Source organism: Besnoitia besnoiti, chromosome IV (assembly GCF_002563875.1).
Source record: "Besnoitia besnoiti strain Bb-Ger1 chromosome IV, whole genome shotgun sequence".
NCBI classification, from domain to species: Eukaryota; Apicomplexa; class Conoidasida; order Eucoccidiorida; family Sarcocystidae; genus Besnoitia; species Besnoitia besnoiti.
In genome coordinates this window covers 3,522,552-3,549,784 of record NC_042359.1, presented here as the reverse complement: position 1 = coordinate 3,549,784, position 27,233 = coordinate 3,522,552, and the positions used below count along the sequence as shown (strand labels likewise).

The following is a 27,233-nucleotide window of genomic DNA, read 5'->3' as shown; positions in this document are numbered from 1 at the left end:
GGACTCCGCCTCAACTAAGGGAAGGCGTCTTCGCTTGCTCGCCGGCTGGCTGATACCCCTTGATGGCAAGCAAGTCCAGAGCATATTTTTCTTTAAGAAGAAATAGAGAGTAGCCACCACACGGAGCCTCAACGAGCTCGTCGGGCGTGGCGGGGGGACCGCGGCGATCTCGCGTCTCGATGGACGCCCAATCGTCGAGGCGCACACGGACGGGAATGGAGAGCTCCGCACTGGGATTCAGCGTGCATATACCGCTATCCATCTACACGTACGTATGTATACATATATATGATTATGGGTTTCTTTAGACCTCGACGAGTCGTCCTCTGTAGCAGCCTGCATCCTCAGAGTCTCCATTCGAAGGGGCCCAGTCTTCGTCTGTCGGTCTTCCTCTCCGCTCTGGCTCGCGGACGCGCGGGTCTCCAGGCCCCTGCGCGACGAGCTTCGCCGCCGTCGTCGCCGCGGCCATGAGAAGGAGAGGAACAAACGTGAAAAAAATCGTTCGCCTAACGCCAGACTCTTCCGCCCTGCACGACGCGCTAGCGCCATCCTAAAAAGCAGCAGCCCGAGGGAAAAAACAGGAGGCAGCCGAGTGGAAACGTGAAAAGACGACGACACACCCCCCTCCTCCTCTCCCCCCCCTTCAGAGACAAAAGCGGAGACAACGAATTCGGGAAATCTGCGGCCCTTTCAGCCGCTCGCCTGCGCTCATGGCCATACGCGTTTTCGGAAGAGCTTCTCGGTGCAAGTCGAATCCCTGCATGCAAATCGCAGACGCACCTCTGGAGAGATCTGCGCGCACGCAGGCGCCTGCCAATCTTTGACGTAGCCGACGGCGATTGGGAACGGAATGTCGCTGCAGACAGACAGCCCACGATTTCTCACAGCTTGATTTCTGCTGACGCGCGGCAGCGCCCTGCGTACTTGGGCTCAGCCCAAAAACCTCGCAAAAACAAACGTAGGAAGCAGAGATCGGGCTCGTTTCTAGAGGGCGCTCACGCAGCCCGAAAGGGGGGAAATGGCATCGCTGATCTACACACCGAAGAAATATCGCTTCATGGGCAGAGGTGCGTCAGGTATGCAACGAACGCGAGGCAACCCTCGGAGAGACAAAAGACCGAAACTGGCAAGCTGCGCAAAGAGAGTCGTTGTAAGCGCAGGAAACGCCGAGAGGAGAAATGGATGTGAACAAGAAGCCCGCACAGGGGACAGCAACGTGCCAAGATAATGCAGAGGCGCATCGAGGAGAGAGAGAAGTCCGCGTCTCACCCGCAGGTATGCACGACGAGGATGGATGCTGCAATCGCGAAGAAACGATTCTCTTGCGGGACGGAGAGCATCTGCGCCAGACTGCCGCCCACCTGAGCCACGCACACAGCAAGGGAAAAAATGATGAAAACTGATTGAAAAATTGCGAAAAATAAGGCTGCCCAACCTCTTGTTCACTGTCGCTTCCGCGACAATGAAGGCGCCCCTCATAGCCAGAACTCAGATAAATCGAAAGTGTAGACCTTCGGCGAGAGCGGCGGCGACACGCCTTCCAACTCGATCGCGCTCTGTGCCAAGGCGGCTTTCTCTGTGACGCGCACTCTGCCTCATCTTTGTTCTCTCACTCTTGGAGTCGCCTGGTGCCGAGGGCAGCACTCGCTACGCTCCGGCGGGTTGGGACGCCCCAGCGTTCGCGATTGGCGCGCGGAGCTTCTCACTCTCTGCAAGGTCGTCGCCGCCCTCAAGTCTCACCTGAGTGGCGTAGAGACTCGTGAGCCCGAAGAGCTGGAGAAGCAGAAAGCTCCAAAGGCTGCTCTGAGAAGAAAGAAAAACAGATATGGACTCGAAGCGAATAAATGAAGAAGCACGTCGCGACACATTCCGCTGACACCGCTGTGGTACGCCGTGCATGCTCCATGCCCTCAAGGATGGATTCTTCGTGTGCGTCGCTTTCTCGCTTTTTCGTCCCTTTGTTCGGCAGCCCTGCTCATTCCCTCGCTCATCTCTCTTCTTCTGTGTTCTCTCGTTTCTGCTTCCTCGCCGATTCCTGTTCTTGAGGGATCCTCTGCCTCCCCTTCTGCTGGGTTGTGGGCGACTTGACCTCGCGGACGCGCCCCCTGCACGTGTCTGCTGTCCCCCTTCAGGCCTTTTAAGTCGAGATATTATCCTTCAGAAATACTCTTTCTCTTCTAAAAGAGCTCGCACGCTGTCTCGCTGACGCAATTTCGCTTTCTGTAGCGTCAAGCCCAGGTGAATCTGAGACGTGATGCCGCCCAGACCAGCGCAAAGAAGGCGTATTGTTGAAAAACGATTAGCCGCTTTTAAGTGCGGGATTGATGGACTTACGACTACGCTGCTGCCTGCGAGGAGGACGAAGGCGATGCAGATGAAGACGAGGTTCAGCGAGCAGATGCGTCGAAGCTTTAAAGCCCTGCGAAACGAAACACGCGGAACACGAAGACGCACGCGCTCAAAGGACACCTACCTGTCGTTAAGGCACTTCGATTCCTCGCCTTGATTTATCTCTTTTCCCTCGTTCACTGTGAGCCTCGCTTTCGTTTGAAAGGAATTCCTCGGTTTCAAACGTCTGCCGCAGGTCCGCCCTTCACCTTTGTCACCGCCGATAGCTTTTTGCATTCGTCTGCCGCAACGCGTCGCCTGCCTCTCTGCTTTCTTTCTCACGGCTCAGCGTCGCAGCGTCCTCTCTATCCGCCTCCGGTTGGGGAGATCGGGGAGCAACGGGGGATTTCTGGTCACCCACGCAGCGGTCCCTTCGCTTCGTTTTCTGCGGCGGGACAGAAAAACGAGTCTTTGTTAAAGAAGGCGACATCGAGGGCTGCTGTCCCTCGCCTCCAACCGCTGCTCTACTGTGTGTCTCCTTTTCTGATCTTCGCTGCACAGCTGCTGTCTCTCCTTCTGGCCGCTCTGCTTCTCTTTCCGTCTCGGTCGTCTTCGCTCCTGTGTCCCTCATGCCTTTTCTTTGCTTCCTTCCTCCCGCTTTTCTTCCGAGTGTCTGCGTGTTTTTCCTTCCACTCACCGCGCGGCTTCGGGGGCACGCTCTTCTGCGTTCGCAGCGTCTTCGTCTCCACGCGTCTCCCCCGACGCCGCCCGGGAGTCGGCATGCGCGTCGGCGATTTCTGCTGCCGGTGCTCGCCGGCCTGTCTCCCGCGCTTGCGGCGATATTTTCGTTCCTCCACGCTCGCGACCGAGTTCGCAAAGACAGCAGGAGGCCGACGATGAAGTGACCTCCGCGGCGGCGCTCACAGCTTCGCGTCCTCGCATCGCCAGAGGCGCCTCCTGCCTCGGTGTGCCTCCCTCGTCGCTCAGTCTGCCTCCTTCCCCCCCTGCTGCAGCGCCCGGCCGCGCTGCCTCTTCCGCGCCCGCGCCGGGAGGGTTCACGACGATCCGCAGAGGATGGCGGCGCGCCTCAGGAGGAGCTCGAGCTTGCGTGCCGTCGGCTCTGAGACGCGGAATACCTGGCTCGTCGCGAATTCCGCGCATCAGTCCTCCATCCTCTGCTCGCCCTGAGGGACCAGAGGATGGAGCTACGCCTCCTTCCTCGCTTTCTTCGCCGCCGCTTCGGTTTGTGCCTCTTAGCGCTCGCGCGGCACCGGCGCCTTGCGCCTGACCGTCCTCTGCCGCGAGAGACTCGTCGACATCGCTGCAGCAGTCCACCAGCCAGCCGCCCAGAGCGGTGCCTACAGAGAAGCCGCACCAAGAAAACGACACACACTCGAACTTAAAAATTGCGCGGGTCAGCCCCGTGTCCCTCCTTTGACCTTTCGCCCGCCCGCGCCGCACACCGCGTATCCCGTGATGACTGAGCAGCACCTCCGTTTTTCCTCCCCTCTCAACGGTCTTCTGACCTGTAAGTCCAGCAGAGGCCGCCAGTACGCCTGCCGTGAGGCCTGCGTGCAGCTCGGAGCGGAAGAGGCCGAGCGCGAGGAGGAAATTCGCCGCGAAGGTCGCCAAGCCTTGAACGACCGCCGCATAGGAGGCGCCCGACAGAGAGAGACAGATGAAGGCGGGCCGCGACAGCAGCACGCGCGTCTCTTCCGACAGCGAAGCGGCGGGGGCCTGAGATGCGACGCCTGTGGGCGACGAGGGAGGAGACGGAGGACACGGCGAGCGGGACGCTGAAGGCGAAAAACGATTAGGGCACGCGGAAGACGCCGAGTAAAACCACGACCGCGCCTCGGCGTCACGGCGCGCGAGATCAGAAGCGGAAGCGTGGCGGTGCGCGTCACGTCCCTCCACTCGCAAGTCTGGCGGCCCCCCGCGGTGTCGACCTCGACTCGGTCGCGACGACGCGCCGCTCAACGTCTCGCCTTCGCCTAGCCTCGCGTGTTCGCCGTCGCGCTCGCGGCGACGTCGCGGCGGCAGACTCGAGCGCCTGGCCGCGCCCCGCGCCGCGCCCTGCGCCGCCGCCAGCGAGCGGTGAACTGCGTAGGCAGTCAGCGACAGCACAAGACCGAAGACGGAGAGAAAGGCGTACGCCGCCGCCCAGCCGGAGGGGAGGAGGCGCGTCAACGAGGCGCTCCAGGCGATGCCCGACGCGACGCCGAGCGGCAGCATGCAGAGGAAAACGCCCAGAACGGCGCCCTGCGAAGTCTTCTTGCGCGGGGGACGCAAAGTCACGGCGGGCGCAGAGGCGCCTTGAAGCCGTGACGCCGCAGGAAGCAGAGGCGGAGGAGGCGCGCGTGCGCAGGGGCTTTGGGGCGCCGAGTCCGCGTTCAGCGCCGTCGCCACGCACTCTGTGGAGGCGGATGGCGCCGACGACGCCGCAGTCGAGTGTCCCGTGCCCACGCGCGCGTTCGGCTGTACAGCGCCTTTGAGCAGTGATGCGCCTTCGCCTTCGCGACCTTCACTGCCCTTCCTGCGTCGCTTTTTGCGCGCGATTTCTCCGCGCGTGCCTGCCTCGGCTTCGGCTGCCTCGCGCGGCGGCGGGTGCGGCTCCACTGGGCGCGCCGCCGGGGGGCGCTCCTCCTCGTTCGCCCGCTTCTCGGCGTAGCTCGCCAAGAAGGGGAACGCAATGGCGACGAAGGCGGCCTCGCCGACGCCGCTGAGCAGCCGCCCGCCCACTAGGAGTGCGAAGCAGTTCGCGGGCTGCGCGAGCGCGGCGAGGAGAAGCGCCGTGGCCCAGACGCCGAGGCCGGCAGCGAGAAGAAGGAACGGCGGCAGAAAGTGGACTGCGTGACCGAAGCAGGGCGAGCCGAGCGAGAGGCCTGCGACAAAGCACGCCTGCAGCAGACCAAGAAGCGTGTCGGGGCTCGCCGTCGTCGTCGTCGAGGCCACGAAGGCCGCGAGCTCCACCGAAGTCCCCGGAATCACGCCGCGGTCGACGTAAATGAAGAAGTTCCCAACCACGAGGAACAGCACCAGCGGATCTCGCCACAGAGCCGGGGACGCGCTTGGAGGGGACTGGCGTGGAGACGCGGGAGACAAGAGCGGAGAGTCAAGCGACGCAGACGGTGACAAGGCGAGAGGCGCGCCGGCGAGGGGGGACGCAGGAGGGTGGGGACAGCACGACGCGGAGGACGATGATGGGCGCGTCACACAGGAGGTGCACCAGTCGAGACTCTCTCGAGACCCGCTGGGAGGCGAGAACGACAACGCAAAGCGCTGCTTCGCGAGGGACTCGGCGGCCGCGTCTGCACCCTCTCCCGCAGCCCGACTGCCGTCAAGCCACCAGTCGCACCGCGAAGCAAAGTGAGGAGAGGAAGGGGAAGAAGCAGACGAAGATGATGAACAGCTCAATGACGAATCTGGAGCAGGCGACGGGAGCCTTCGAAAGGAAAAAGAAGAAGCTACAGAGCCGCACACGACGCGGGCACCGTGGGAGATCGTCCCTGCGTTTGGCAAAGCGGGAGCGCGTGTGTCTGAACAGGCTGCACAAGGATCGGAAGCACACGTCGGCTCTTCATCGCTCTCTGACGCGACAGAAGGGGACACGATGCGTCCTCGCGTCTTTCTCCTTTTGACATCTTGGCTGCCGCTCTCTGCACTCCAGCGGGAGGGAAACACCAGTCGGCTGGACTCGAGGGGCCGCGCAAAAGGCCCCAGGAGCCGCAGAGACAGCTGCGCCTCGGACTCCCCCGGCTGCTCAGAGTCTGCCATGGCGGCGCGCCTCAAACCGGGACCTGAATCAAAATACAGTAGACGTGCCTCTCTCGATGCACATTCTGCATGTTGGTCGCTCGCCTTGATGCCGCTCGCTTGCGGGCAGTTTGCATCTCTCGGCCCCAGTCTCTTCGCTTGCGCGGCCACTCCAGATCCCTTTTTATTCTGTTTTGTGCATTATATCTTCTCTCGCAAGTTGAAGTAGGCGGAGGCACTCAGCTTTGCTGTCCTCTGCAACTCCCTCTCCTTTCTTCGTCTCCCGTCCTGTCTAGTTTTTCCGCCCCCTCTCTGGTACCCCCATTCGCCGTGCCGCCCAACTTCACTCAGCGCCGCGGGATCCTCTCCTGTCTTGCTTTCTCGGCTGCAATGCGCTTCGAAGCCGGCGGACCTTGTCCCCTTACCTCACCGGCATGCCGCGCTCCTCGCCTCGCCACCTGGTTCAATTGAGAAGCGTCACGCACACGACTGATTGCGCATCACGGCAGAGCGAGAACTTTCTCGGAAAACACGCAAGGAAGAAGCATTCCGTTTAGCTTTGAAACGAACACGAAAAGGTAAACTTGCGTAGAGAACGTAAAGCATGAAGCGGCGCGTCAGACTGCAGCGAATCGAGGTTAACACAAGACCGAGCGCCGTGCCTGCCTCCGGGCGCGCGGAAGAAGAGGACGGCGGAGAAACTTGCTTAGAATGCCAACACCGATACCATGGGAAAGTGGATAAGAGAAAAAGGAGGTCGATGTGCAAGTGACAAGCGGTACTAACGAGGTCCCTGCGGGCTTTTGGAAGCTTCCCAGCCCAGTCGATGTGTAGATACGGCGGAGCCGGCTACAGAAACTCGCTGCTTTTCAGAAAAAGTTCAACGGCAGGGAACCATGTTCGCTCGGACGAGAAGCTCTACAACAGGACACAAGTTGCAGACATAATACGCGTTTTTACTAAAACAAAGCGCCCAAAGACGTCCACAGCTGCTTTGCAACTGTAGCAAGCGAGACTCCCGCCGCGTCTCTGCGTCTGCCAGCGCAGTGCTCGCTCGTCTCGCGAGTCTTGGCTCGGCAGCTCTTTTGAGCACTTGCCAATGTAGAAGCAGTTATGCTGATCTCAAGCACCTTTCACATGCGACAAACCCTTAAGAATGTTTCTGATGGAGAAAAAGCTTGCCACAAAGAAGTCGCGTGTGCACCGAACCGGCCCTGGGAAACTGCCCGCTTTGCGGAGGGAGACACAGCGGGTGACTCCGGGCGCGCGTCTCTCAGGTTCTCTCCTACTGGGGAGTTTTGCTGCGCTCCAGCTGAAGGGAACAGTTTTTAAAAACACAGTCATCAACGACGCAGTCGTGTAGCGTCTCCTGTGCTCCTTAACGTCACAGCTCATTGCAGCGCACCTGCGTTCCCGTGGACTGGCGGGCGCCAACGCTGATGCTATGAACTACATTCTACACATCTGGCTATCATTTTTACTCATCTCAACCCCTCCTTCTCCTTGAGGCTGGGCGAAATTAAGGCGCTGCCAGCGGGTCAATAGAGGGCCGTCTGAGGAGCTCGTGGCGACGCAAGGGCAACGCGTAGGACAGGCTCGAGGGAGCCGCGGCGTCATCTCCATCTCTCCACGCGCGCGTGGAGGCGCAGACAAGCTCCGGATAAACCCATGCCCCGTCCTTCCTATTTCTTTCCATCTTTGCCTTCCTTTTGGTGGCTCTGCTTTCGCCTCAGTCCTACTTTTTGATCGCGATCTTGGCGGGGTACAGACAGTGTCACGCTGCTGCTTTGGCTCACCACGCTTTCTTGTTGACCCGCAGTCAAGGATTCTGTGAGGTTTCGTCCTCTTCAGCAGGTCACCCGTGTTCGCGCGACATAGTTTCACAAAATAGCTGGTGAAGCCTACAGCACGAGTCCACGCCTGAAACACAACACATAGAGGGGCGCTCCTCCTGTATCTGTGACCGTCAAGCAGTTCAGAAAGTGGCGCAACGGCCAAGTAAACTAGAGAGGGACGGGACGACTAAAGAAACTCGTCTTTTTGCATGCACGTGAGGACGGATTCTGGAATCTAAAACTACAACTAAGTCAGCACGCTAGTAGCTCCTCCTTCCTGATGCCTTCAAACAGTGTGGCGCGGCGCTGTCGCACGTTCGTAGAGTGCGCGAGTCAACTGGTTTCCTCGCATCTAATTATCGTTTTTACTTTTTCTCGTTTGGCCGCCTGACGTAACGCAGCCCACGCCTTTGCTAGAGAACGGCTGCGCTGGCTGCGAGTGTGAATGCCTGGAGTGAGTCAGGCCTGCCATGGGGAGTACGTGGCCTCTCTTGGCTGCTTCCCGCGTGTTTAACTCCGTGTTCGTGTGTGTGTGTGTGTGTGTGTGTGTGTGTGGTCGTGTTCCTCCGCCTCCGGCTCCCTGTCTCTGTTGTCATCCTGTGTACTTCGAGCACTCAATGTTCGCCCTTTCCTTTTCTCTTTGCGCCGCCGTTTTCTCGTTCATCACTCGCGCGCGCAGGCCAACAGAGCCCGGGGCGGCAGACGCAGAGACGACAGCCTCACAACGAGGAGGGACTCGCACGACAAAGAAACAAATTGACCTCATAACGAAATATGGGGTGCAGCCCAGAGCAGCTCTCGGCTGTCAAAGCGAAAGCGCAGGAAAAGTGGGCTCACTCGACGACTACCTAGGTAGCTACCCAGGTAGCCGGTCTGCCTTGAGAAAGGTACAGCAGAGATTTTCCTATGCGCGCGTGCAGGCGACCACGCACGGCCATACAGTGGATAATCCGGTGTAATCATATATATACAAACATATATATATATATATATATATATATATATATATATATATATATATATATATATGAATGTGTACCTGTCTTCAGTTCCTCCGCGGTCCTACATACACGCTGTATCTGTATTCAAGTGCAGTCGCGCCAACATACACAGCTGCATAGACAAATGCTGACATGAGTGTCGCAAAAAAGCGATGGCGTGTCGTTGAATGGCTTGCAGTCCCCCTCCGGGCGCTTGATAGTCACACAGCCCTTCTCGAGACGCGGCAGAAAAGCCTCTTCGGCATACCTTGCTGCACTTCCCTCTGAACTGCAAAAACGCTATGTATACAGTGCTCAACAGGCTTCACACATCTCCCCTGTCTACTTGCACGGAGAGGCATGTGTGAGTCTCATTTCGCGCAGCGCCCGGCGCAGAGCGCAGGCAGCTGGAGTGCATACAAACTTCACTTCTCTACATCGAATCCCCTCCCTCCGAAAACCTACTGGAAGAAGCCGCGCGCACGCGTGTCTGGAGCGATGAAAATACGCCTTTTTTGTCGCTGTGTGTGGGTGGAGATGGCTGTGTCTCGCACACTTGTGGTTTCCCTTCCCGCTCGCACGCCCGCACAGTGCTGCAGTGTTTCGGATGCCTCCCTCGAAGGCCGCTACGCTCTTCGAGTGTCGCGTCTTGCCCACTACACCGGGGTTTCAGTCGGCAGATTCTCCGCTGCTTCGGGGACTGCATGCGCCGAGGTCGCGGCGAGGGGCTCCAGGAGCAGCGAGTCGCGCAGGCGCGGGTGGCGGCGGAGAGAGACAGCCCAGCGCGCGAGTCCTGCAAAGAAACGAAAAGGGCTCGCGGCAGGGCGCTTAGAGCGCACGACGTCGCTTCGGGTGCGGGTCGCGCCACAGACGGACGCGACGATCAAGGCGCCTCTTCTCGAATAAAACGGCCAGAAGGCGCGCGAGTGCCCCTAGCTGCCTTCCCCGAGAGAGGGAGAGCTCCTCTGCTGCCTCCGCGGACGACGGAGAGAGAAGAGGCCACGCAGGGTGCCGGCAGCGCCCAGCTGCGCGGCGGAAGCCGACGCTCGCCCGGCTGTCGAGGCAGAGAGATGCCCCCCCTTTGGCTGTGTCTGCTGCGTTCGCGACCAGCGGAGACGCCACCCTTTCTTTCTGCGCGCCACGTGCGAACTCCCTCTTTTGCGCACTTACGGGAGAGAGGCGGCGGCGAGTTGCAGCTGCTCTGGGCCGCCGGCCGCCGCACTCGCTGGAAAAAAGAAAAGACCTCCGCGGTGCGGCGCAGGTTGTCGAGCCGAGCGCCCGCCACGCGGGACGGGTACGCGCCGGGAGTGAAGAAAAGAAAGGCGAGCTGAAACCACAGCGACGCACAGAGAAAGACAAAACTGCAGCTCGGTTTGCCCAGGCCAGCGGGATGAATCGAGGCAGCGAGAGTCGCGCAGGTGTTGCGTTCGAGTGTCGAAAACCGGAAAGCAAAACGCGCTGCGAGAGAGAAAAGACAGACCCCCCCCTCCCCCCTCCGCTCCACGCTGCCGAGTCCCTCGAGGCACACGCAAGCGATGGAAAAAGCGTACCTCGCCGCTTTTCAGTTTTTCGATTTCTCTCTCGAGGCCAGGCTCCATCGCGGTCAACGCAGCTTCAACGAGCATCGGTGGGACGTGCCGCAGGTCGATTTGAAGCCCGACGTTTGCGGCTGCCCCCGCTCCTTCGCGCGTGAGAGAGTCTCCGTTTTCTCGCTTCGCCTCCTGCGCCAGTCCGTTCGTTCTTTTCCTGCGCGGAGACTCGGGTGACCCCCACCGCACGACTTGCGGCAGCAGCTGCCACAAGTCATTGACGCTGAGCCACGCCACAAGGTCTGTCTTCACAGTGAGGTCTTCGCTCTCCTGTTCTTCGCAGGACTCTTCTCCTCTGCCCGTCCACGCGCCGGCTTTTGCTTGCCCAGCTCCTTCCTCTCCCCCCCTCTGCCCCCCGTCTGCGTCCCTCTCCGTCGCACACTCGGCCTCGCCTTCCTCCTCGCCGCCTGGCGACGAAAATCGGTTCTCTCGTTCTCTTGAGCCCCGGCAGCCGCCCTCCGCGAGGTCCTCTGAGTGCACGCGATCTCCCAGGAGAGAGCGGAAAGTCGCGCGACCGGCCTCGCTCTCTCCCTCGCTTCCTGTCTCTGCTGGTAAGGTCGTCTCTCGTCTCCTCGTCAGGCGCCTCTCCAGAACCCCGAGGACCTGGCGCGCGAGCCCGCACGACACGCTGCCTTCGCCTCTGCCGCCACGACTCGGCATGTCTTTTCTTCTGTCTCGGCCGTCCCCCCGCAGCAGGAAGCTCTTGAGCGCCGCCAGCATCCGACCTGAGTCTCCACGCGACTGAGGCGGCGCAGACGAGCGCCCAGACGCTGAGGCGTCTCCGCTCGCGACGGCAGACGCCCTTTCACCTTCAGAAGAACGCAGCGCCCACAGGCGGCGCAGCGCCGTCGAGCCGAGGGCGGCCTCTGCGTCGAGGCGAGAGAGGGAGAACCGAAGACGCGTCTGGGCGCGCAGGAGGTCCAGAAGCGAAGGCGCGTCCCCCGAGAGGCAGGCGAGACGCACAAGCGCGCAAAGGGTCCGCTGGGAAAGCCGCACAAGAAATCGAAAACAAATTCATGGACGAAAGTGCGACGCTCGTACCGTGCATAGGGATGAAGAGTGAAGATCGTACAGTGCATCAGCCTGAAGCGGCGTGAGCTACTGAGAGAGAGAGGAGAAAGATGGATGAAGCTAGAACCAAATGAAGGTCTCACCTCGTCGGGATCAGGCCAAGTCTTGTCGTGCAGCATGCGCTTGACGAGCTCCTCAGCGAGGCCTCGTAATTCCTCCACGCTCGCGTCTGCTTCTTCTCTCTCTCCCCTCGCCGAGTCTGCCAGGCTTCCTTCGTCTGTCGCGGCTGCGTCTGTGGAGCCGCCTCCCCCCTCTGCAGGCGAAGCGAGTGAAGGACTCGAAGAAAGACCCTCGCGCGGCGGACTGTCCCGCTGCAAAGAGTGCGCGGAAACCGGCGTGAGGCCGGCGAGGCAGAGATGGCGCATGCGGCAACAGAGGAATGCGAGAAACGCGTTGCAGTCGTCGATTGTGACTTGCGGCAGCGCGTCCGCAGACGATGAAGGCGGCATGCAGAGAGGACAGGCGACGTGCAGGAGAGACGGCGCAGCGAGCGAGAGGGTCGCGCTCCCCGCTGGCGGCAGCGGTGCTTCGCCTTGGCTTGACTCGCGCAGACGTTCTGTCTCATTTGCTCTGCGCGGCCCCTGCGCCGCCGTCTCTCTCCCTAGCTGCGCCTCGGCCTCGGCAGGCGACACAGCCCCGCGCCGAAGCACAAGCGCCGCCACGTCCTGCGCGAGATCTGTCAAGCCAAGCGCTTCGTACGCCTCCATGGCCGCGTGGACTGCGCGATGAAACGCGAGGTCTTCCAACGTCGCGTCGCCTCCCCCACGTCCCTCCGGGCTCTCCGTCTCCTCGCGCGCGAGACGTGCTTCGCGTCCTGCGCCGGCCTTCGCCTCTGCCGCCTCCGCCGCCTCCGCCGCCTCCGCAGCGGCACGCGGCGCCTCGCGGTCGGCGCCCGGCTCTCCGTTTGAGCGTCCCTCTGTCGCCGCGCGCCTCTCCGCCCCCTCTGCTGTCTCTCCTTCGGCTCCGCCCCTGGGGCGAGCCCTTCGCGGAGGGAATCGCGGCCTCTCGCGCCTCGCCCGCTGCGCAAACAGAGCCCAGAAGAGTGCGACGACGCGCGGGAAGTCGCGCGCGGCCCGCGCGCGGGTCACGAGGCCCCCGACCGCCTCCAGCGGACCCACGAGGCCCTCGCGGAGCCACGCGCGCTCGACGCAGGACAGCGCCGACGCAAACGAAGAGAGAGACGACGGAGAGGAGGGAGACGACGGAGAGGAGGGAGGGGAGGGAGGGGAGGGAGGGGAGGAGAGGGATGACGACGAGGAAGGCGGAGGCAGCGAAGAGGGGGTGTTGAGAGCGCCCGCCCAGCGCATGCGCGTCCGCACTCTGCTAGAGAGCAAGAGGTCGCGGCGCCACTTTTGTCGCCGCTGCCGCCGCTCCAGAGCTTCCACCAACGCCTGCCGCAGCGCCTCGCGCTCGCGCGCCGCAGCCGCGCTCGCCCAGTCCGGCCGACAAGACGCAGAGGACGCCGACGGCCGCGGGTGCAGCTCTGCGCTACAGGGAGACCCGAGGGCGGCGGCGGCTGAGCCTCGTTCTCGTCTCCCTCCGCTTGCGGGCGTTTCTTCGGGTGCCTGCGAGCCTGCCGTCATGCCGCGTTGCTCCTCGCGCCTCCACTCTGCTTCCGCGCGCATCAAAACGTCCTTCTCAGGTGACGGTGACGCGTTTCCCCTGAGGACGCGCAGCAGCGCCGCCTCGGCGTTCTGTCGCCTTCGGCAGAGCTTCGCGCAAAAGTCTGTGAACTGGAAAGGCAGCGGAGCCGTGGACGCGGCCACCGAGCGACGGCATCCAAGCCGCCCCGCGCGCGCGCTCGCCGCATCGCGAGTCTCTCCGTGCCTCCGCTCCGCGTCGAGTCGCCGGCGCCACTGCGCGCGTAGCTGCCTTGTGAAGGCGCTTCCCGGCTCGGGCCTCGGGGGCTGAGACTCCCAAAAGGCCTTGCGGCCCCGCGCAGCGGTCGCTTCCTCACCACGCGCTGCACTCGCCTCCTCTGCGCGAGCTTCCTCTGCCTCTCCGCAGTCGCACAAGTCCTCGTTTGAACGATTCTTGGCGCTGTCTGGCGCTGCCGCTGCTGTCTCGGCTCGATTGGGCGGCGCGTCTCCCGCCGAGGCGCCCGCCTGGCTGTCCGCTGCAGCAGCGGAGGCGAAGGAGTCGAGAGCTTTGAGCGCCTCGGCCGTCAGTCCCGCGCCTTCGAGGATGCTCACGACGAGGCCTTGCGTGACGAAATCAGCATCGGGCAAAACGCCCAAAATTTCTTCCATTTCGAGCTTCAAGTCTTCTCCAAGGCGCGTCTCTCGCCCCTGTGGCCGCGAGCGCGCGGCAGTTTCTGGCGTGCCCGATGCACTTTTTTCTGCGCTTCTCTGCTGCTCCCGTTCCTCTTTGCTCTTCGCGCCTCCTGTCGCTGGGGCGTCTCGACTCTCTGCCGGCTCGAATTCGTGCTCTGCTCGACGTCCAGGGCTGCACGTCGTCTTGTCTTCCGCGGACGCTCCGCCGCCTGCTCCGTACGACGACTGGACTCTTCCCTGCGCCTTCTGCGCGGCGGCCTCTCCTCCTTCAGCCGCCGCACGAATTCCTTCGCACGCTGAACGAACTCCACCCTCTCGTCCCAACAGGCACTGAAGAGTCTCCCGCGTCAGCCGCACAAGAGAAAGGACGTCAGCCGAAACTTCGCGTTCGCCTGCTCTCGTCACCTCTGCCTGACCCTCTTCCTTCGTCTCTTCCAGCGCCTCTCCACCCGCGATCTCCCTCTCTGTTTCCCTCGTAGCTTCACTCTCTCCATCTCCTCTGTCGCCGTCTCCTTCAGTTGCGTGTCCTTCGTCTTTGTCTCCTTCTGTTTCGTGTCCTTCGCTGTCGTCTCGTTCGCGGCAGCCCGGGGAAGCCCCTGCTCCTGTTCGGTCCTCTCGCGCTTTATGCGCAATTGCCGCGGCTTCGGTCGCCTCCAAGACGCGCTGCGTCGCTCGCCGGAGGGCTTGCTGGCATTCGATTAGCAGCAGAAGCGGCCCGGGGAGAGGCTGCGAGGAAGCCGCCGACTTGAACGCCGCACAGCCGAGCCACGGCAACGCACCGGAGGGACTCGAAAACGCTGCGGCCGGCGCAGTGCGCGCAAGCTCCTGACGCAGGCGCGCGTCGAGTGAGCGCGAAGCAGAAGAAGACGAAGAGAAGAGGGGCGCGAGGAGACGCGCCGCGTCAGGCAGGCGATCCATGTCCTCGCGAAACGCGTCTGTCGCCTGCCTCTCACTCCTTCCTGCCTCGGCGGCATCTGCATCTTCGCCTGCGTTGCACGCTTCATCTCCCAGGGCTCTCTGCGCTGCGCGGTCGCCTTCTGCCTCCCGCGTGTCGCCGCGAGCTTCCTCCTCTCCCCTACGCGCTCCTTCCTCAGGTTCTTCAACGCTGCGTCGCGCGTCTGTGGCCTCTGCCGCTGAGCCTCCGCTCGTCGCCAGGGCCTCCTGTTCAAAACCCTCTTCTTCTCCGCGGCCGAATAGGAATGCATTCTTCCACGCTCCCCGCAGCGCGGCGGTCAGCTGCGGCAGAGTGAGGCGGAGGAGGGCGAGCGCCTCGCGCGCCCTGCCCGCCAGGGCGAACGCCTGCAGCAGCTTCTCCACGGCCTGTGCGTCTTCCAAGAGCAACGCGGCGGGGGACATAGAGCTGGGTCCATCGGCAGCGTGTCGCGGCAAAATTCCTCTCTCTTCGAGGAACTCCAAGCCGCGCAGAGTCGCCCTGTGCGCGTCGCCGCGCCTCAGGTGTGCCTCCAGGATGGACGCGACGATGAGAGACCTGGCTCGCGCGATCTCGCGCGCAAACGCCGCCGCGTGCTTCGCCTGGCTTGTCTCCTGGCCGCCGCCCCTCTTCCTCTCTCTCGCCTCGCACGCGTCTCTCGGTGGAACCTCGAGCTTGCCATCCCTGGCGTGATTGCCCTGCCTCGTCTCTCTCTCCCCTCGGCGCTCGCGGTGGTCGCGCGTCTCTTCTGCGTTCTCCCGCGCGTCTGCTTCGGTTCTTGAAGGCGTCGAAACGACGACGCGCGGACCAAACAGCGAAGCGAAGTAACTCAAGAGCGCGAGACAGGACTCCGGCGCGTCCGCCTCTCGCTCGCAGTTCGCCTTCTCCGCGGCTCGCGAGCCTCGCCTCCCTACGCAGTGCGCGAGCGCGCGACAGCCCCCCACGACGCCTGCCAACAGGGCCTCAGTGGAGCCCATCAGGGAGACAGTCTCTCTCCAGAAGCGCTCGCGCTGCCTCGCGGAAGCGGCCAGCTGAAGCACACACAGCGCGGACACGCCAGAGACGAGATGTGTTGACTCTCAAGGGGGGCTGGTCTACTACGGGGCTGGGGGGGAGGCAAGGGGAGCGAGGTTCGCCACGCACGCTGCGGAAAAGAACCAAGGCGGGAGCGACGCAAGCAGGTCGCCGCCGCGGCGGCGCGCGGCTGCTGCGGGCGCGCGCGAGCGAGCCCTTCACTTTTTTTCACCTTTTCTCCGAGTGCGCGTGAGGAGCTTGCGCGCGCCGTCATGCAGCGCCGAGAGACAGCCCGCGCGCAGATGCATATGAAGAGCTCCGCGGACTCAACGCCGCGGAAAACCGGCCGCTTCTGCTTACTCGCAGCGTCTCTTGCCACAGGCGCCGGCTCGCGGCCCACGCGCCCAGGCGTTGAGTGTCTGCCAAGGCTCGCATGTACAGCGCCCCGAAAACGGCCTGCGCGAACTCCGCGTCTGGTCGCCCGTCTTCGCTTCCACGCCGCGCGCGCGCGCTGCCCTTCCCTCCTCGCGCGCTCACAACTGCGAGAGGCACCCGGGGAGGGGAGGAAGCCGCAGCTGCAGAGGCAGCGCGAGGCGCCTCTCGAGCCGACGCGACGACTGGAAGCTTCAGGAGGCGCGCAATCAGCTGCGAGGCGACGCGTGGCGAATCCGCGCGCCGCAGCGCCCGGAGGAGGTTGCAGGCGCGACGCTGAATCCGCAGCTCAGGGGGAACGAAGGCGAGCCCTGTGCGAACACGACAAACGAAAAAAAACCGGGAAAACTCCACAAAAAGCGGAAAAATACACCGCCGGAGCAGGCAGCGAGAACGAGCCGCTCCGCAGAGAGGAAAGTGAGAGTGAGAGAGTGGAGCGGGCAGCGGACAGAGAAAAAAAGAGAGAAAAGGAGGAACGTCGTCCTCCTCCTCTGCGAAAGCGACGGTACCCGAGAGGAGATAGCCACGAGGCAAAGACGCATCCCCCAAGCTTCACAGTCTCTGTAGCCTCCCAGCGGTGCACACGTGCGACACTGAACTATTCAAGCCTGCATGGATCTGAATCATCGTGCCGTTCTCTCTCTATCTAGTCTTTCGTTATGACTTGCCCTTCCGACCCGAAAGCACTTAAACGTCCTCTGGGCGAGCCCGCACAAGCATCCTGTTCGTCTCGCTGGCCTACGTGTGCCTCCACAAAAAAAACGGGAGCCAGCATTGCCTCCGCATGCATACAGTGACAGCGTTTTGCAGCTGCGGATAAATTCAGGCATGCCTCCCTTCTTCCTCGTCGTGAACTTACCGTGTGAGCTCCAGAACGGCGAGACGTTGAAGCCCCGCGAAGGGGGCTGCTGTCCGCGGAGCGGGTTCGCAGACTGAGGCGGCGTTTCGTCGCCTTCGCCTCCGCTCTCCGCCGCGCCTTCAAGCCCGTTGCCGAGCTCCCTCCTGCAGCCCTGCGGGCTCCCAGCGGCGCTCGCGTCTGCGCCTCGCTCGGTCTGATCTTCTTTGCCTTCTCCGCCGTCTGTCTCCGCTCTATGCGCGGGGCGGTTGTCATCACCCCGCTCTCCTTCCGTCAGGCTTCGGCGTGGCGCGGCGGCCGGTATCGCCTCTTGCCAGCGAGGCTGTCCTTCGTTTTCGATCCCACCTGCGTCCTGTCGCCAGTCGCCCGCCACTCCGTAGAGCGCCTCTCGCCGCCCGCCCTCGGCAGAGCCCTGCCTCAAGACTCTTCCGCGGCTGCCGCGAGCCTCAGGCGCCTGCTGCAGCGCGCGCGTTAGCAGCGCGCCAGTCTTCCGCAAGCGGCGCCGGAGGCGCATGCGGTGGAGGCGGGAGAAGGCTGGCATCCGGCGCTGAAGGAGGTCAAAGAGCGAGAAAAGGTGCGCGCGCAACTGCCCTCCTCCGTGTGCGCGCCCGATGCTCGCTGCGGGACGGCTCTCCAAAATTTCGAGGCCTTCACCCGCTCCGTCTTCGCTTCCGGCTCGCACTCGTTGGCAAGAGACAAGCGAGGGCGCGACCGAGCCCGCGGCGCTGCGGCGCGTCTCCGGGCGTCCGCCCCCACCAGCCAGCAGGGCGGCAGCGGGCGACGGAGGCCGATCGGGCCTCTGAGACTGCTTCGCTTCAAATAAAGCCTCCAGGAGCGAGTCGACGCACGGCGTCACACGAGCGCGCGCGGAGAGGAGGGCGCCCAGGGAGGAAAAGTCCCCTTTTGTCGTTGCCTGGCGGCCGCGGCCTCGCGTGGAAGAAGACGCGCCGGCACTGTGCTTCGCGCAGACGCGAGTAAGATGCACATGCAGGTGATAGAATAGCCTGGGGGGCGAGAAAAAGAAAAAAGGGGAAAAAAGACAGCAGGATGGCCGGACGCATGATGTGTGGAAATCAACAACATAAAAACAGGAGAAAAGACAGTAAATAGAGCACGCATGCGTGTGTCTGGGACGGCCATGTGGGACTGCCGAGTCCGACCTCAGCGGCAGCTGCAGCTGTTTTCTCTTCGTGTTCGGTAGACTCCGGTAAACTCAGATTATGCGTCAACGCGGAATGAGCTCCTTGCGCAGGCGCCTGAATCGCGTCCTCACTCACACAGCCACGACAAACGGCAGGCAAAACACCGAGAGACAGACAGGAGATCGGAAAACGGAAAGGAGAGGAGGCGAAAAGAAACGAGAAGTGACACGCGGACGCTCACTCTGCAGCTCGGGGAGCTGCGGAGAGAACGACGAGAGAAAAACCGAAGACCGAAAGCATGCGGGAAAGGAGACGTGGCGTGTGCGTGAAGCAAAGAACAAGCATCAGAGGATCAATCAACTTTGAGAGTTTAACAGAAAAAGCCGTCCCTGGCACACTCTCGAGGTGCCGTCCAACGTGGGGGTGGCTGGCAGGAAAACGACGTCTCAGGAAGGCGAGAGAGAGAAGAGAAAGACACGCCTGAAAAAAAGGCATTCAAACAAGAAAGGAGAAAGTGTAACAGAAAGGAAGAGACATAAAATCTACCTTTCAAAGCGCCGATAGACGCAGAGTTCCTCAGACCGCAGCGCAGAGGGGCACAGACGAACGAGCGCCACAGCAAGCGGAAGAAGAGAAGGAGGCTTTTTCTCCGCACAGAAACGCCACAGCCGAAGCAACTCGCGCCGTCGCCTGCATAAAAACAATCGCAAGCAGGCGAAAATTAACAGCAGGCCAGAAGAGAGAGGATGACAGGAAGCTCAGACCACACGTGCGAGCACAACACCTTGTGAGAGAAGGATCATACTTCTACGGCAGCCTATTTTTCCGAGTGACAGCGATGGGAAACGAAGTTAGAAACTATGCGGCTGGCTCGCAACGAGGTCGTAAAAGACGTAGCGAGGACTTTTAGGCTTGTGCAGTCATTGGCTTCTCGTATCGTGAAGAAAGAATAGGTTTCTGTGTCTCCTAGCACCGCGCCATGAGCTTCCCAAGAGGGGGAGTTACCTGCTGCGAGGGACAAGCCGCGGAAGGCCGTCAACCTTCCAGCCCCATCGCATGCGTTCTCCGAAAAACGCCCTCTTTCCTCCTTCATTCTCGTCTGCTCCCTTCTCTCGGCTTGGCGCTTCGTTTTCTCTCCCTGCTGCGCTCCGTTCACCCCTCTGCTCTTCTTCCTCGTCCCGCGGGCCCCGCCAGCCTGTATCCGGTTGCAGGCGAGATCCACTCGAAGTCAGGTCTGAGCGAGCGAGAAGAGCGAATGAGGAGAGAGGCGGCGAGGCTCCCGACGCGTCAGAGGCGAAGGCGGGCGAAGCACGCGGAGATGAGCTGGTGGAAGAACGAATCAAGGGAAAGGAGGCAGCAGACAGTGTAAAAGGAGGACGCGGAGAGCGAGACGAACACAGGGAAGCGGAAGAAGAGCGGCGGCAGGAGCCGACAGGAGAGCTGTCATTACGGGGAAGGAGGGCCACGTGTGTTGGAATAAAGAGAGGTGCTAAAGAAGTTGCGGCGAAAACGCTGAAAGCGAAGGGCTGCGAAGTCCACGAGACGGCCGGTGGCCCTCCGGCTGCAGTGTATGTACACCAGGAGCAGCTCTGGCGTGAGGTCTTACGAATAAGGCGGGCAGCGCACAGGAGAGCGCAGAGAGAGGACAGAAGAAAGACTGTCTGCAGCAGACGGAGGCTAAGCAAGAGGAGGGGGAGGATCGAGCCAAAGACTGGAGGGCGGGACATCCTCTCGTGGCCTCCGAAAAAAACTCCTCTCGAGTGAGTCGCGCAGAAAACGATACACAAGCAAGGGGAAGACGAAGGGAAAACAGAGTTAGAGAGGGAACAGTGTCAAGAAGGTCTAGGATTTAGGGGAGAGAAAGAAGATTCCGAGTGAGGAGGCTTCCCGAGAGATGAAGACGACGAAGGACGAGACTTGGGCAGGGCGGACGAAGAGGGAGACGAGTGAGACATAAGATAGTCCAGAGAGAAGACGAAAAACTGGGCAGAAGGGAGAGGGAAACAACCGAAGTAAAGGAGAGCGGAAGGGCGATACGCGACGAACGCGCGCCTTGCGAATAATCGGTGTCTTGCAGTTTCATTCTCACCGTTCTGTGTCTTCGAGCTCGATCCAGCATGCGCAGACGCCACGAAGCAAGGAGTCGTCTTTGTCGCGCTCGAAGAGGTGGCAGAAGGGACGCGAATTGTGGTTAAAAAGCGAGAGAAAAAGATAAAAGGTACCAGCTCTTGTGTATCTTCTTGTCTTCGCTGTCTTTGCAAGAAAAAATTGCCAGGTGTGCTGGGCAACATTTTCGTGGCATGCGCATGCGAGTGTGCGGAAAAAACGACCCTTCCGAAAGTACATGTCCAGGGATACAAACGCGTTCGTATCAGGAATTTTTTTCAACGGTCGCCTTTCCGGCGCACTCTCCAAGAACGAAACTCCAATTTTTTCGACTTGCTTTCTGCGAGTCCAGATGCGCACAAGGCCTTCTTGCTTGCCTCATGCGTACATGTGGATGAGGCGTGGAGACTATCGAAACGGTAGTTTTCTTCGCTTCGCTGGGAAAATACACTTTTGCAGGGTCTGCGTGCTGCCTACATGGTTTACTGTTGCTAGGAAAGGCATTCAATTCTGAGTTGAAGCCGTGTGACCCTCTCTGTGTAGAACCGCTGGGTCTAGGGTGTCGCAACTGGAGGCATCTTGAACGAGCATGTGCCACTTGGTTTTTTTTACCGGTCTCTGCGCGGCAGCGTTCACCTTGCTCCTTTCTTGCGCAGTTCAGTTGATCTCACGGTTGGAATCATAGCGACAATACTGTGGTTTCCCCAGCGTGAGCCTGAGTTTGCCGCGCCTTGCGTCGGCGGTGACGAGAGAGGCGCGCTTTCCACTGTGGTAAAAATACCGGGGGGGTCTCCGTGAATTCCTTTCAAGCAGACTCACCTAAAGAGGACGAGGCCGCGACGAGCTTTCACACGCATTCAGGCTGCAGCGACACAGGGAGAGGGGGGCGAAGGCGACCAGCGTGGCAGTGAGCGTTTGCGCCGTCGCCTATTGATGTGTGAAGGACCCTCTAGAGAAACAGTGTATACAGAGAGCTATTTCGTCCGCTTACTGCCACATGTATCGAGGTAGAGTCAGACTTGCCACAGCTAGCATGCCAAAACAGGGATCTCTGGAATCCCTCGACTTTGGCGAACGAGGAGAACCGGCCGAACAAGGCAGGCAAGCGATACGCAGGGCCTCCTCCTTCAACAGTGGGACTGGAGGGCAGGGAGTCTGTGTCCCAGTTTTTCAAATATGATCGCCTTTGCAGTACGGTGTACGACTTGTCTGCCGGGGATGGGTGTCTGAGAGCGAAGGGTCGAATTGTGACGTAGGGCAGTTGTGAAAAGTGCGTCCGTGTTTGCTAGAGCTAGTGTCGGGCGCGATCTCGAGACATCACTCCGGGGCTACGTTGTTTGTCTTGAGTGGTTAGTCAAATCAGAGGAGGCACGCTTTCCAATGAGGACTTTGAAGTGCGTGGGCAGAGACTGCAACCGAACGAAAATGCGATTCAAGGATTCTGGCGTGTCATCACTTACCAGCGACTTCCCGAAGAAGGCGTACAGTAGCGCAGGCTGCTGCCAATCTCGTCTGTGTGTATTCCCTGTGCCTTCCACAGTTCCGTCCAAGATAACGCAGAGGCGAGGTTCGTATTTTCACCATTAGCTCAGCTGTCATTTCGGGAAGCAGCCTTCACAGCGTAACAGCGCACCCAGCCGCAGCGGAGGCAGGCTCTTCCGGTGGTCCCAGCTCCCCGACTCCTTCAGTTCCTGATGGTGTAACGCACGTGCACAGGCTCGAGTGGACGGCATAATTCGTGTTCAGAACTATATACAGACAGCGCTTTCTGTAGGGCTCGTTCATCTCCCGCTGGAAGTCTTCTACTATGTTTAGAGACTTTGCAGAAGCACTGTCGTGTAGGCAGATGCACTGCAGAGTGACACGGGTGTTGCACGGTACCGCCAACAATTGTCAACTGAGAATCGCCAAACACTACGTCCCTGGGCCGCGTGCGAGTGGGCACACCGCGAGCGCGCGGCAGTTTTAGTTCTCTTGTGCTTTTCATGACCATCCTGTTAAGTGCATTAAGTATAGTGGTATCCAGCGTATATTTGAAAAACCAACATTTGTATACAAGCTGTACGAATATCATGACATGTAAACAAAGGACTCCTTAACTTAAACTGAGGATGCGAGACCCGATGAAATCTGTCCATGCGCGCTGCGTTCCGAATCGGAGCTGAGCAATTGCGTGAAAAAAGGGAGAGCGCAGCAGAAAGCACTCTGGTTCACGCGGTCTGGAGCCTGGCCCCCACGCGAGCCGCTTCTGCAGGTCGACAGTGGAGATGTCCGTCTGAAGACCGATGGCACAAACGAAGTACTCGGAGGAAAGCACGCGCTGCTTGAGCGGTTTGCCAGAACGGCCAGAACGGCAACGACGCCTCTGTTCGGCTTTACAGGGCGTGTAGGAAACTGCACAGGCTTGGGTGAGCAGCTAACGGTTACAGGGTTGTGCAGCAGCCCCCCGGCTTTGTCGTACCGCGCTGTCTTGAACTGGTTTCTTGCGCAGCCTCGCTACAATTAACGGATAAGGCGCTTACGATTCGCCTCTGACGGCTTGCCGAAATTGAGGGAAGTGCATCTTGTGCCGCTTAGTGTTTGCGCTGGCTTTCACTGGGCTGGGCGCATGCAGACGTTCTGTGGCGAGGTAAGCACAGCTCGAAAGGGGGAACTCGGCGCAGCGCTTTATTGTCGTTTTTCTTGAATTCCTTCGCTCTCAACAGAGTAACAGAATTACTCCGTCATTGCGTAACGTGGTACGCGAGCCCGTTGGAGATTTTCTTTGCGCACGTTGAGTTCTGGAAGAGCTCGTTGCCTTCTGTTTGTTTCGGCTCTCTTTCGCAACCTTGTTCGTCCTTGCAAACCTTGCATGCGGACGGCGTGTGCTGACCGTCCATCGAGGGGGCTTGCAAGTCAATGGCAACTTTTCCATTTATCCCATAATATATTTAGAGTTGTTTCCCGTCTGTAAGAGCAGGTGCGCTCTGACCCGTATGACTTCCGCGTGTGGAATGTGACCCCGCGTTTTGCCGTTCTTCATCGTCCGCCTGGGAGTGTCGAGTCTATCGCGTCTCCGTCCAGGGGCCTGTTGTGTCATCGTCGCGAGCACAGTCCTCGTTGGCTACCCGTTCCTGTGTGTTCAGTCTCACGCGTGCAAGAAGGGGGTTCTGAGGGAAGGAAGACTGGAACAGGTTGTTTGCCGTCGTACCAGGACCGGGCGCTCTGGCTTCCGCTCTTTTCCCTGTGGTTCTGCTTTGAGAGTAACGAGGTTTCGAGTTCTGCCGGAACGGCTCCAGGTTTCCGCTGCTGGGACCTGGGACAAAGCGCCGAGGGGCTCTCTGAAACGACAAGGCCACGAGGGGCGAGAGTGGTCTGACTGCTGGCACACATCCGACAAGGATTTACCTACCTTTGGACCGTCATAATACAGCCGCCGTTTACATTTTACTGCACCAGGCCGGTGTACGTTTACGGCAACTGCCATGTGGAGCGGTGCAGAGCTGAAGTGGAAAAGCTCAAGGCGCTAAGTGAGTTTTCAGCTCTGCATCGTCGCCTGTTCGCCGCGCACTGCGGTTTTCGGGGACGTCTGGAGAGTTCTCCACCCGCGAGAGGAAGTGTGCCTTTCTGGCGCGAGCGCGGATTTTCGACGTTCGATTCTCGCCTTCCTCCGTGCTCTTCCGGTTCCATCCTCTTTGTTAAAAGGGCAACTGTCATGCGAAAAGGCGAGAAATGACTAAGCTCGGCTGTCAATACCATGGAAGACTCCTCTGAAAGCTCGGTTTCTTCGGGCCTCTCTCCTGCATCCGCCGACGAGCCAGCCGCCTCCTCTGGCTCTTTTTCTGGAGGGCAGTCCTCGCCGTCTGTCCATGCACATTGTGCAGACGCTTCTCATCTTGTCTCTCTCGTCCCTGGCTCACGAAAAGAAAGTTATCTTGCGGCTTCCTCGCGCCCAAGCGCGGGCGACGCAGGGGTGTCTCTTGAGGGCGCGCCCCCCGTCCCGTCGGATGTTGTCGCTTCTCTGGACACTACATCTTCGTATTCCGCTGCCTCCTCGTATCCTGCTGGAACGCTGAATGATGTGTCAGGCTCGTTCCTGAGTGCTGGTGCCGCCAACGCGGCGACTCAGAGCGAGGGAGGCGGAGCGCACCGCGAGGAAGGAGAGCCGAGCCGCCAGATGGCGACAGAAGAAAGGAGCGACGGAGACCGGCGACGGCTTGAGAGAGGAGGACGCGAGGAAGCTGCAGAGGCGTGTGAGTCCACAGAGGGTGGGAGCCAAGCTGCACAAGAAGACGAAAGGGCAGAGGGCGCACCGCCTGCAGCAGCAGAGTGTGCGGAGTCGCAAGCGGGCGGCCTGAGAGAGGCAGGCGAAGGCGAAGGAAGGGACGCGGCGCAGAGTGCGAGCGGTCCATCGGATGTGCGTGCGCAACCCGACAGAGACGCTTCCCGGACGGAGAGCGAGGAGAGAAGGGAGGAGATGGCCTCCACCCGCCCGAGCGCCTATAGTATTGTGTATCCCGGGCACGCGGATCGAGTTGGGCGGACGCAGTCGAGCCTGCGCAACCGAGCGAGTGGCGCTTCCTCCTCTTCTGGAGCATCGGCTGCGCCGTCTTCGTCCCGCGACAGGGGAGGGGACACCCGTTTCGAATGCAATATCTGTTTCGATGAAGCGACCGACCCCGTCGTCACGCGGTGCGGACATCTGGTGAGAAACTGCTTCTCTGACATGGCATATCGAGTGGACGTACACCGCAGACGCAGGGGAGGGAGTCCATTTTGTGCGGTGGCGGCTCAAGTCGAAGGTGAAGCATGGAACTTCCGCGGCTGCCGTTCTCGCAGCCAAATGTCTGTCAACAGGGAATGTCAAGCAATATCGTTCCGCTTTTCGTCCTGCAGTTCTTCTAGGGTTCCACTGGACATCTTCTGGGGCGTCTGTTTTGCGAACAGAAGGGAACCGACTCTCCGCGGCGCAGACTCACCTGGTTTTCGCGTTTTTCTGAGCGGTTTGTGCGCAGTGTGTTTCGCTGCGGCTTCGGCACACGCGCTTTGCTGGTTTCACTCGATTTCTCCTGCGTGTGTCTCGCTTTCTGCTTCCCGTCGAACGCAGTTTTGCTGGAGGTGTCTGCACGCCTGGCTCCAGCGCGGAGCGAATGAGTGCCCAGTCTGCAAAGGCCACACGACGACGAGCAACGTCATTCCGATTTACGGCCGCGGAGCTGAGAAGCATCCTCGCGACGCGCCGGACAAAGGCGACGCTGCGTAAGTCGCCGCAATGGAGGTTGCGTTTTCAGCACTCTGTCGACGAAAGAATTTTTTTGGCGGGTTCGGCTAGCGATTGCGGACGAAAATGAGCTCCTGCCGGAGGTCCTTTCTCCCGCGCCGTCTGAGTATGCAGGGGCCGCTGTGACGGCAGACGTGGAGCAAGAGGAGGGAGGTACGAGGGTGCTTTCGGCTTCTTCTGTTTGCTGTACGTACACTGGACCGCAAGGCTGCTCACCCGCGCATTTGCAGCTCCGTCGCTTCAATCTGCATGCGAGGGCAGAAGACGTCTCACTCGAATACGGGAGGGGGCGCATGAGATGAGAAGCGCTTGCAGTTGACGTATGTCTGTTCTTTTCTCTTGCGTGTCTCGCTTCGCAGCGCAGGGCCGACGCCAGAGAGGCCACGGGCGGAGCGGCCGGAGCCTCAGCCGCAGCGGCGTTCAGACCTCGGTTTTGGAGTGAGGCCATCGGGATCGCTGTTCTGATTCTGCTTCGTGTAGACGCAATGGAACCTATATGCGAACGGGCTCTGGGGGTCACTCTTCGTTCACGCAGGCGCCGCGTGCGAGCCAAGCAGGCTGCCTCCTCTGCTTCGTTTGTTTCGTGGTAGCGATCGTGCAGGAGATTGTTTGTCGACGCATGCAGTCATTTCGCGTCGTAGGTAGAGCTTGCACGGACTGCTTGAGTCCACTGGATGTTTCGCTCCTCCTGCGTAGTTCTGTGCCACGCGCAACTTTGCGAGCTCTTGTGCCTCGCCAGCGGGACGTTGGCGTCAGGGGTCTGACGGGGCATCGCTCGCCACGGGTATCGCCGCAAGTGTGCCGAAGAGGTGTTTCTGTCCCGTCGCAAGGCTAGACGCGTTTCCGTGCTCGCTTGCTGTGTTTGTGGAGTCAGTTTCTGAGGCAACGTATTTTGCCACTTCTTTTCCGCATGTGGCGTTGTTTGGTCTGTCTGGGCTTGGTTCCTTGTTGACTGCAGGGCGGCTCCGGCGGCGCAAGTTTTTCGTTCAGTTTGTTTCCCTTCTTCGGTCTCGGCGTGACTTGGGGCAGCGGAGGACTCAGCGCGAGCAACTTCTCCGCGTCGTCCGCGTTCGACTGGCTGTTCGTCCCTCCCGGGACTCAGCGACGGAGCGCCGGGATGAATCGCCAAGACCAGGTTCTCTCAGGTAACGCATCGCGAGGCGGCGCGGAGAGGCTGCTGCCTCGCTCCGACGTCGACGGCGCACGCTGCAGACCCGCCCGACCAAACTGCGAAGCCGTAGAAGGACGAGGGACGGCGATCCCGTGCCCCTATCTGAATACATATATATATATGTATATATGTGTATGTGTGAATGTAGATTTGTGTGGGAGACATGCATACGTGGATACAGGCGAAGAGCGCTCGCGAGGGTTTTCGCGTTCGCCCTGCCGAGGCTCGCTCGTGGAGCGGTCAGACATGTGTCGACAGGAGAGATGCGCCAAAAACTGTACGTGGGTCCGACGTGGGTTCGAATGTCATCCCCTTCGTTGTCTTTCGCGTGTTTGTGGTCGGTGTGCGGTGCGCTGCAGAGGAACAACAACGCATGCAGTCTCTTGGCTTTCTCCTTCTGGCCTTCTTTTTCGTCATGTACATCATTTTTATCGCCTAGGTCGGCGTCCGTCGTCTCTTCTAGCGTCGGTCCCCGAGCCGCCGCTGTGC

The 27,233-nt window shown here is 60.6% G+C and overlaps 3 protein-coding genes across 3 annotated transcripts; 1 reads left to right on the top strand and 2 right to left on the bottom strand.

Moving 5' to 3' along the window:
• Positions 1-304: 304 nt before the first annotated feature.
• On the bottom strand, positions 305-6,105 carry BESB_056180 (uncharacterized protein; the record flags this gene model as incomplete). The annotated part of the gene is made up of 7 exons (XM_029364053.1): positions 305-550; positions 781-856; positions 1,270-1,361; positions 1,741-1,803; positions 2,335-2,419; positions 3,026-3,686; positions 3,855-6,105. The coding sequence occupies 7 exons, from the start codon at positions 6,103-6,105 to the stop codon at positions 305-307; spliced, it is 3,474 nt and encodes a 1,157-aa protein (XP_029219976.1).
• A 3,450-nt stretch (positions 6,106-9,555) lies between these two features.
• Positions 9,556-19,265, bottom strand: BESB_056170 (uncharacterized protein; the record flags this gene model as incomplete). Its single annotated transcript, XM_029364052.1, has 8 exons — positions 9,556-9,692; positions 10,070-10,226; positions 10,450-11,469; positions 11,643-15,794; positions 16,138-16,520; positions 17,069-18,069; positions 18,754-18,897; positions 19,213-19,265. 8 exons carry the CDS (start codon positions 19,263-19,265, stop codon positions 9,556-9,558), a joined length of 7,047 nt encoding a protein of 2,348 aa, XP_029219975.1.
• A 4,784-nt stretch (positions 19,266-24,049) lies between these two features.
• Positions 24,050-27,183, top strand: BESB_056160 (zinc finger, C3HC4 type (RING finger) domain-containing protein; the record flags this gene model as incomplete). The annotated part of the gene is made up of 5 exons (XM_029364051.1): positions 24,050-24,997; positions 25,400-25,551; positions 25,933-26,011; positions 26,532-26,718; positions 27,104-27,183. The coding sequence occupies 5 exons, from the start codon at positions 24,050-24,052 to the stop codon at positions 27,181-27,183; spliced, it is 1,446 nt and encodes a 481-aa protein (XP_029219974.1).
• Between the last annotated feature and the right edge of the window lie 50 nt (positions 27,184-27,233).